The sequence below is a fragment of the Phaethon lepturus genome, unplaced genomic scaffold (assembly GCF_000687285.1).
Source record: "Phaethon lepturus isolate BGI_N335 unplaced genomic scaffold, ASM68728v1 scaffold32612, whole genome shotgun sequence".
NCBI lineage: Eukaryota > Metazoa > Chordata > Aves > Phaethontiformes > Phaethontidae > Phaethon > Phaethon lepturus.
The window spans coordinates 2,580-12,978 of record NW_010523153.1 but is presented as its reverse complement, the minus strand read 5'-3'; the positions used below and the strand labels follow the sequence as shown (position 1 = coordinate 12,978).

At 40.5% G+C, this 10,399-nt stretch overlaps 1 protein-coding gene across 1 annotated transcript in view; it reads right to left on the bottom strand.

Annotated features, from left to right (window-relative positions):
* Positions 1 to 3,422: 3,422 nt before the first annotated feature.
* Positions 3,423 to 10,399, bottom strand: part of NDUFV3 (NADH dehydrogenase (ubiquinone) flavoprotein 3, 10kDa) — a gene marked incomplete at its 5' end in the record, with an annotated part of 8,882 nt that continues 1,905 nt past the window's right edge. Inside the window, 2 exons of the mRNA XM_010282041.1 lie at positions 3,423 to 3,589; positions 7,822 to 8,697. Of these exons, the coding sequence (XP_010280343.1) occupies positions 3,423 to 3,589; positions 7,822 to 8,697 (1,043 nt within the window). The remainder of the gene's footprint in view (positions 3,590 to 7,821; positions 8,698 to 10,399) is intronic.

The following is a 10,399-nucleotide window of genomic DNA, read 5'->3' as shown; positions in this document are numbered from 1 at the left end:
GGAACAGACAAGTGGCTGCTCTCACCAGCTTCTCCTACTCTTCCTCCCAAATGCCACAAGATCACAAAATCTCACCAAAGCACTTTATGAGCTGTGGGATTCTGATCAGCATAAAGCTGAAAAGTCCTGCTCTTCTATGGATCTTCTGCAGACTTGGGCAGTCTGGTGACTCTTCTTAGCTCATGTTCTCATTACCATGAGTAGCTGAAGAAAGAACTGCATACCATCCCAAGATAGCCTTAAAACTCCTCACCATTTTTTCATCACATGTTAAGAGCAGACTCAACATAATTGTACAAGTAGCTTAGATGATGGCATCTCTTGTGCTGGGAGAAGAGACTAAGGGCAGGTGTTTATGGCTTAGGAGTTTACAGGAAACTAGAGAGAGAGAGATGAACTGAATGTGTTTTTGTCGTTGAAAGCTGGCGACATATTGTGGAAGATCTGTAAGTGCACCCAGTTAAAAGTCTCATTTCCCAAATCTAAAATAATTCTTGAAGACAGCCTTGTAGATTGCAGTGCTTATCATGACTGGATACCAAAGGAAGCACCAGGAGGACCAAAAAAATCCTGACCTTGTAATAACTGATCACCACAAATTCTGCTTGCATTACTACTTCTGGACCTTGGATTAGTGGGTTTTTGACTGCTGTTCAGAACCTTCTGGGCTCGTAAGTTATTTTTGAAGGATCTAAGTGGCAGGAAATTATGAAAAGCAATTTTATTAGCAGTTTGCTACACTAAAAAAAATTTCAAAGGACCTAAAGTTTAAAAACCGCTCCCTTTGACAAGGGAAGTAGTTGCTTCATCTTTTTAATGAGAAGTTAGCGAATTCCACTTTCCAGATTTTTATGTACTCCCACAGTAACACACTATTTACATTGAAAATCCCACTTCTGAAGTTTGTGCTGGTTCTGAAGAGCTGGTTTTCAAAAAAACTAAGCTGAGTTTCTTTCACATTTGAGGTTTTCCAGGAATTATGTTAATATCCTGGACTATACATTCTTTAAAACAAGGTCCCTGACTGTATCTGACAAGTGCCTAGCACAGCAAGACAAAGTTGCTAACATTACAGAATTTGAGCATATTGTATCACATCCTGCTTGAAATTTAAATGCTAGCATATGACTCAATCACAGTAACATCCGATAATAGCTAAGTACAAAAAAATGAAGCCTTGTTCACTAAGTCCAGGAAAACACAACAGTGGGAAAAAGGCTTGTTGCCCTTCCTCACATTATCTGCCCTTCCCGGAGCAGACTGGTTCACTGAACAGAACAAAAGTACGTACCAGAAGAGTTATGAAGTTATTTGATTTCAGAGGTGCAGAAAAGATCACCGGAAGACACTGAGACACAGGTAGGCACCATTAATTTTTGCTGTGATTGTGAAACAAAGGTAGCAGAATGCCTAGCCCAAATAAGATTAGAATCTCTTTAGCTAGAAATGCCGCTAAAGAGCGTGTAGGAGTTGACTGAAAGCAAGGCACACTTCTGTTTCAACCCAGTCCTCCGCAGCTGATCAAGCCAGTGCTTAAAACACCAACCCTCCTTAGAAATAAAAAGGGCACGAGGTGGACAAGTCTGACTCCAAACAGCTACAGTCACAGCTACCGCGGGAAGATTTAGTAACTACGTAAGCGTATTAGCGGACTACATTTAACTTTTACTCTTTAGATTCTGACAACTTGCAGCCTCCTTCCGTAGTCACAAAAACAAATAGTGAGGAAGGCAGCGTGGCACCAACGCAGGGCGAAGCTACAGGCTTCAGGTTCAGGTTACCACACGGAGTCTCAGTTAATACCACACAGCAGCTTTACTGGGGCCCTGGGGTGGGCCCTTAATAAAGGAAGAGCCTTTTCCCTTCTTCTTTCATGTTTTTAATGTTAATGGCAAACTTCTTTGCCTTTTACAAGTACAGTGTACGTGGTACCACTGGTGTCTCTAAGTGACTTTTCGCTCTTTACGCCTAAGCACGTGGATTTATACATTTGCTGATTTTTAAATTTCAGTTAGAGTCAGTAATAAGCTTTTTAGTTTTTACAGGACAATAAAATTGCTTGCCAGAGGTTTCTGACTCAAAATTCTACACGGCAGATTGACGTAGGCCTCTTGATCCTTCTTACCACATTTTTGCCAAGTTAGAGTATAAAATATCTGTTCTGCTAATTGCACCCAGGGATTTGCATCCAATATCCAGCTAGATTCCTAAAGCTGACTCTGTTTTCCCTTTGATCTTGCGTATTCTGTTGCTTGAAAGAATACAGACAGGTGATGGAAAATGCTGGAGCTATTGCAAGTACAACTGCTCCAAGACCAATTAACTCCAAAAACCCAAAATGAACAAGAAGCCAAAATGGAACTAAACCCACAACAGCTGGTGGTCATCAAGGCAGTTTTCCCAGAGGGTGGAAGACTGTTACTAATACGATGGAAATACAAAATTTACTGAGACCAACTGTTAACTGCTGATAACATATATGGAGAAGTGCCTCATTTCTCACAGTTTCTGCTGAGCAAAAGTAAAGCTGGACAGCAATCTTAACTTTTATGGGGGGCGGCGGGGGGAGAGAAAGCGGGAACTGAAACATAGTCCCACAGAACAATTAGTACCAGGACCTGCTTTTACTATAAACCTACTTTTATCACATTTAAAAATAACATTCAAGTGATTCTACCCATAGAAATACATTACTTCTCGGAGTTTAATCAATGTAGTATAGTTCATTAGGAACTGCCCACCAAGATTCTCTTGCATTTTAAATTATTTCAATTACTGCAGAACATGGATGCTAGAACCCCCAACAGAAGAGTAAAGTTGTATGTTCTCCCTTTACAACAGTAGAGGTTTTGAGATGTTTCAATCACATTACATAAACTTACATTCCTCTACTAACACAAAACATACACTCTTGCCACAGGAGACATGCTTCTTATGCTCTTTCCAGCCAATGATTTTAACTTCAAATCCAGAGTAAACATAACCTCTTCAGGGCTGGGAACATGTTTGTGTGCAAGGAGAACAGCCCACTGCCATACAGCGATAACACCACCTATTAAAATTGTGGCACATACTGAACAGGCACATGCACAAAGGGCCATTACGTTCTTTGACACAGTACTGATGGTCAGTTTCAAAAGTCTGGAGACACTGAAAAGTCAGGACTTTCTTTACGTTATCAGTGAATAATACATACTGAGAGGTAGAAAAGCTTTTTTATTCAGTGAGTATTCATTTGCAGCTCATTCATAAAAGTCAAGAATTGAAGCACTCCAAGAACCAAGAACTGTTCAAAAACACAAGCATAAGTTATCAGGCATTTATTTATTATTTACTATCTGATTTATAATACAGATGAAGCAACAGTGCTAAATAGAACAATTTATCATTCTGCCTGGGCATTTGTTTTAAATGTGGTTCTTTCAGTGCCTTGGTGATGGTCTTCCAGAAGACGGCTGAGGCTGCCTGAATTTTGAGAGAACCGCAACAGAATCAACAAAGGTATAAATGTTATATTCATGATGCTGAAGGTTCTTGTAGGTAGAATTATCGAAATCTTCTGGAGCAGGCTCAGCAGCTGCTGTGGTCTCTGTGAAAAAAAACAGTAACTGGTGACTATAAGGATGTCACACCAGAGGGCAATATTCTTAATTACTGAGCCAGCCTTCATACACTGTCAGATACCTCATCCGGTCAACATTAAAAAAAAAAAAAAAAAAAAAAGTCAGCAACTATAACAAAAGGGTAAGTTTACTAAGTTCTGCTGGTACCTTGTCTGGTCCTAAAGCAGCACATTCGTATGTAGTTGGGGAACAGGAATCAGTATAAATTAGCTAATATGGTGCAGGTTTTAAAATCCAAACTACCACCTAATGCTGGGGATGGATAGGGCAGAACATTTAATTTACATTTTGCAGACATATGTCTGCATTTCCTGGCTTTTTCATAGTTGCCTTGGTTTTCACTCCAGCCAGAACAGTAGGTGACATTCTTAGCAAGTCAGGAGAGGCAAAGCAGCAGTACAAATGATGTATCATGTCAGACCATGCGATACAGCTATTAGAACTACTTTACAGATTGGGGAGAAGTGATGGAATTATTGAGATCTCCACAGTTTAATTTCAAATGTGGTTATACTGAACAGTAATGTATCAAGAGTCCTTGATGTAAATTTCCTTTCTTCTAAATATAATCTTCTAGACTTTGTATCAGCTCTTCTTCCTAAAAGAATAACCTAATAAAAGTTATTCAGAACTCCTTGCTTCATGTTAAAGCCAACATTAATTCTTACACTTTTTAAATATTATGCAAATTTAGGCAGTACCATTTACACAAAAATTCCTGTTACAGGTTGATTTTACAACCACAGAAATTGCAAGAAATAAAACTTCACTTCCAGTATTAATTTATTCTCATATACCCCGAGTTTTAACAATAGGAAAGACATAAGCATAATCTAGTGAAAAGCTTCGTCAAATAGATTTGTATGTAGTGGTTTAGGTTAGACAGTATTACGCTTTGTTTTGTAATACAACTGTCTACAATAAAAATACAAGAACTCAAGCAACTGAACACCAGAATTTCCCTTTAATTATGACATAATTATTGCAATGTAATACTATCAGTTGAAGAGCATGTAACTGTAACATTTAGCAAGACTTGCTTATAAAACTCCATGTATTAAGCCATGGTTTCTGCAAAACAACACACACAATCTATGAAAGGAAATATCCCTGTGCCTACTGCTCAATTCCTACTGAGACGGCTCATAGCAGACATTACAGATATAAAAGCCAGATGATATGGTCTTTGCTGCAAATAGCCCCAAGAACAGGGAAGCATAGGCAAGTGTACATTCAACCTGCAAGAGACAGTTGTTCCAAATTAAAAGACAGATGCTCAGGAAGAAAAGCAGATGGAGTCTCATTTTTCCTGCCCAAATACACTGTATTTGGCTTCTCAAAGGAAAAATTTATCCCCGAGTTCATCCTCCCCATACTTCAGACTTCATCTACGCTTTTTCTCTTAAAGAGCAAGCATTTCACAGGATATTCTTCCAAAATGAATCAGAGGTATATTTCTGAGTTACCATGCTAGTATTTTGCTACTTACTTAGCAGTTAAAGTCAGCAATTTTTGCTGACTGCTTAGCACGCCTGCTCTACAACGTGGATGACATCACCTTAACATCCAGGTTTGTAATGGGAAGAATTGCTTTTACACCTTCAGTATGCCTGCTGCAGTTTGCAGATGAACAAAAGAACACAGGAACAGGACAGAACAGATTACAGAAGATATAATTTACTGTGAACGTTAAACATGGAAAAACAGTAGTTGTTCTCAAAGGAAGCCTCAAAAGGAAGAGAGAACAAGAGGTGCCTGGAGATACCAGTGATGCTGTTGACCACGGTGTAGCTAGGTTTGACTCTCTGTTACCCTCTGGCACCCAAAGACATCACAGCAGCAGCAAAGCGGTGTGAACTTGCTGTACTAACCCCCACCTCTCTTACAGCCACTGCAGCAGAGTCCTCTAGCACGTACCCAACAGAAACCTTCCTGTTGTCACAGCCTCCAATGAGCAAGAGGAACTCAACACCAAAAGTGCTGTTTTCAGCAAATCCAGATCCTACCCAAAAGGGGTTTGCTGGTGTGGCTATGATGATGACGGGTCTGAGGCACAGTGGTACTACTGCCCCATCGATACAGATCTGCAGGAAAAGTTTGTAACATGGGCTTAACCTTATTCTGAGTTTACAGCATCAGAGTAGAGGAGGCTGTTTCATAAATCTTCAATGTGTCATAATCTTCACCTTGAATCATTTAGCACATTTTAAGACTAAGTCCTCCCTCTTATACTCAAAGTTACCTCATTTTTTGGGTCTTCACATCAGCTTCAATGTGGGAAAAAAAATAATGCTTGAGCATCTAGAACTCCACCGTGGAACAACAGGGAGAAAAAGCATCATCTGTAGATAAGTACAAATAGACTTTCCCAATTTTTATTTTTTGTTAAAGAAAGCTTCTGCCGCTGACTGCAAGGAGGAACAAGTAAATGAAAATGTCACTTGCAAACAGTGCTGCATTTTACCATTTGAGCTGCAGTCAGGGAAGAAGGTAAGCTTAGCTGCCAACTCTTAAAACAGATTGAATTATGAGCCGACTAACCCTTTAAAACAGAAGGCAGGTCTTTTACTCAGCACTGTATCCTGACCACCAAGGTACAAAAGCAATTATTTGTCACTCACCTTGGTTAAGACACTTCACAGAATCACAGAATGACTGAGGTTGGAAGACACCTCTGAAGCTCGTATGGTCCAACCCCTCTGCTCAAGCAGGGCCACCTACAGCCAATTGCCCAGGACCATATCCAGGCAGCTTTTGAATGTCTCCAAGAACGGAGACTCCACCACCTCTCAGGGCAACCTGTGCCAATGCTCACAGTAAAAAAAAAAAAAAAAAAAGCGTTTCTTGATGCTCAGGCAAAACCCTGTGTTTCAGGTTGTACCGACTGCCTCTTGTCCTGTCGCTGGGTACTACTGAAAAGAGTCTTAATTCTGTTGTCTTTTTACTCTCCCTTCAAGTATTTACATACATTGATGATATCCTCCCTGAGCCTTCCCTTCTCCCAGCTCCTCAGCCTTTCCTCACAGGAGAGATGCTCCAGTCCCTTCATCATCTTAGTGGCACTTCGCTGGACTCTCCCAGTAGCTCCACACCTCTCTTGTACTGGGGAGCCCAGAACTGAACACAGCACTCGAGATGCCTCTCACCAGGGAAGGAAGGATCACCTCCCTCAGCCTGCTCCCAACATGCCTGCGAAAGCGGCCCAGGTGACCACTGGTGGTCTTTGCTGCAAGGTCACATTGCTGGCTCATGTTCAACTTGCTGTCAACCTGGACCCCCATGGCCTTTTTTTGCAAGGATATAACTTGAAGGATGATATCCAAGCAGCTTTACAATTATGCTGCTTTTACTTCCAAGTAGGTAAATAATTCAAAGCAGCAACCAAAGGGGTGAGGGGATGTCTTAAGAATGGTATGCTGCCTAAACTGAACGGCAAGAAAGGCAAGCCACCACAGAGGACAGAGAGGCATTTGGTATTGAAAAAACACAGAATGAGATCAGTAGTTAACAGGACTGGTACTAAATAAGAAGGGTAAGTTAGAGAGGGAAGTAGAGCTAAGGAGATGATTATATGATGCACGATGCTTTCCTAAAACTTATCACTGTCTCCTCCTCAACTCGCTACAAAAACTGGGCTGTAAGGTCAACTCTGTGCACTTCAACATGACTTGCTTACAACCTACAATCTCAGAATCAAGACCTGTTTCTGGCATTACACTGATTTCTTGAAGTCTACTGAAATCTGAAACACTGCAAGGTTTTTAAAGAAAAAAAGAAAGAGAAAGACAGCAGGATTTAAGCAAAAATCAGAGGGCATCAAACTTGGCTCAGGAGAAAGGCGGCTACCAAATCCTTCCGAAAAAAGAAAAGAGGGAAAACAAGTTTTGTCATATAAAACTCATGATTTTGCTCACAGTGGAAACAAGCTTGTTTTCATTTTATAACTGGTTTATGAAACTATAAATACAGTGAAACGAAGACCACTTCCTTTCACAGCATAACTGGAAACTGAGTATTACTGAGCACTTATAACAATTAGCAATGAATAAGAATTTATCTTCCAGAAAGTCACCGCTACACAGTTAACTTCAGTATAAAGATCAGAGAATCACGAACAGAGAAGAATTGGAAAACCTTTAAAAAAAGTTAAACCCTAGCCCAGCTGAATCAATACAGTTCAAACAATTTAAAGTTGTACCCTCTATTGTGATTCTTTCTCCAGCCTGGACTCCTGCTTCCTGAATGGTCTCCTCCTTTGCTGTGGTGCCCATCACCAACCTTGTGCTTTCAAAAGTCCGTTCTTCTAGTTTAGGAGTAGTTACTTCTTCTGCTTCTGACTCCTGTGCCTCCACCTTTTTTTCTTCTCCTCTGGATACCAGTTTTTGCTTTTTGTCTTCCTGAGTCACTGATGAAGCTTTCAGATGAATAGCTGCTACTTGGGTTCCAATGGACTTTTCCTCCAAATGATCAGATTTATGAGCAACATCAGTCAGGCTTTCAACCATGTGTTGTTCTAAGACCAGCTTCTGCTGACCTGCTTCTTTTGGAGTTGATTTTACTTTGGGGTCTCTTGCTTTGGATTTTGATGTTTCATGGCTGACTGATGTTTTAGAAAATGAGACCTGCTTGATAGGAGACACATCAGTTTCTGTTTTGCGTGGCTGCTTCTTAGCTACATATTCTTTGTGGGATTTCTGGGACAAGTTCTCTTTTGCTAGCATTGATGCTTTTACCGCTATGTTCTCGGAAAAGATGGAATCTCGTCTAGGAAACTCAACTTTGGTTTTAATGGCAACTTCTGAATCATCATCATCATTTTCTTCCTCAGAATCTGAGCTAGAATCTGAATCTGAGCTGGATGAAGATGAATTTTCTTCCTCAGCTAACTCTTTCCTCAAGTTGCCTTCTGTTGCAGCTGTAGTGAGGTCGTCTTCCTCAAGGGAAGAAACAACTATCCGCTGAGGAAATGCGACCACAGTTTTTCTTGACATGAACATCCTCATGTCTTCAGCAGAAGGTTTTGAAGCTTCCTGGAGGTTAGTACTAGATATGCTCTCACCTTTGTTTGCAGATACTAGGAGAGAGCTAGAAGACAACATTTTAGGAAATTCAAATGGTGCTTTGATGGCTAGCAGCTTGGTGCTTTCCTGGGGTGCCACTACATCTAGGAAACGGCATAAAGAGGATTATCATCATTATATCCGACACTGGCGTTAATTAGCGATCTTGGTCATACAATTTTAACTTTCTGAGATAATCTGGTACACAGAGCAAATCGAAAGAAGTCATTATGCTAAATACAGGCATTATGACGCAGAAAGTTTTAAGACATTTTAAGTTAAAGAAACCAGAGTTCTAGTTAGCGTTTAACAGTTTTTGCTGCTGTGATGCTGAAACTCATGAGATAATGTCTTTTTGCCCCTGGCTTTGCCAGACTCCTCGCAAGAACTGTGCTTAAATTCTGCATCACTGAAAATGGTTTACAGAGACCTTCCTATCTCAGATGAACATTAAGATAGCTTGTTAGCTGAGCTCTTCAAACATGCCGCTACAGACACTATTTGTCTACAAACAAGCCAGCAAAGCAGAAGACTTAGTAAACAGACATAGCAATAGCCAGCCTCTTGCAATAGTTATCATTAAAGCAGTAGGGAGGGATGACTCCCAAGAGACAAAGTAGCTGAATAAGAGATACCTGAGGCCATACATGAAAGTATTACTCATTCACATGTCTATGCGACCTATCAACTGAACTGTGTCTAACACAGTTTAACATTACTTCCCCAAGACCTTATCTCCTCCAGTCTTCACTGCCTCCACTTCCTATTTTTAATTTGAGACCTCTTTGTAAAAACAGTCTTAGAAGATCTCCTAATGCTTCGAGTTAGCCTGCCTTTATTTCTTCTCCCTCATGGATACTTTCATTAAGCTAAATTCTTCAGACAAGGAGCCAACAGTTGAAGAGAAAGCAGCAACTTTCAGGCCCTTTCAGAAGGCATCAAATACCCCTTAGATGCTTGTGCCAATGATATCCTCAAGAGGCTGATCAACAGCAAATACCGTTGTGGTTACAGAAAACAGAAGGACAAAGAGGACTGGGAGGACATTAAGAAGATACACCACCACTGAAATTTGCTATAATGGCTTGCAACTCCATAATGGGTTCCAACCCTTCCACTTCCAACCAGCAGTGTAATTCAAATGATTTCCAGTCTATTGTGCAGATTTATCTGCACAGTTTGGAAACCCAGATCTACTTTACAAGACCATAAACTAGATGCAGTTTTCCCCCTTACTAGTATTTTACAGTAATACCTTGTATGATCCAAGGAGTTACTATAACTAGTGCTGAATAGAAGCACGGCGTAGCAATGTCCAAATGAAAACATCACAGAAGAGACAGACATATGAAATTAAAAGCAAAGTATTTAAGAAAGAAATACAGAGTTCTTAACATAAGCATGAATGAAAAAAAAATCAGTTTACTATGCAGGTAATACTTTTCAATAATTTCAGACACATACTTCTCTCTGCCAGATGGAAGGTGCAGGGCGGGAAGGGAGGGCAGGGGGAAGCAGGAGGATGGGCAGCCACCTTTGAAAGAAGCACAGACTGACACAGCCAAACAGCAGCCTGTAGAAACCAATACGTGAGGAAACATCACTCAGGATTGAAGAATTCTTCAAAGCAGTGTACAGGAAGGTCAAACTAACACAAGAAAGCCCGAAGGGATGACAGACAAGTGAAAGCTGAGCAAAAGTTGAAAGAGTGCTAAT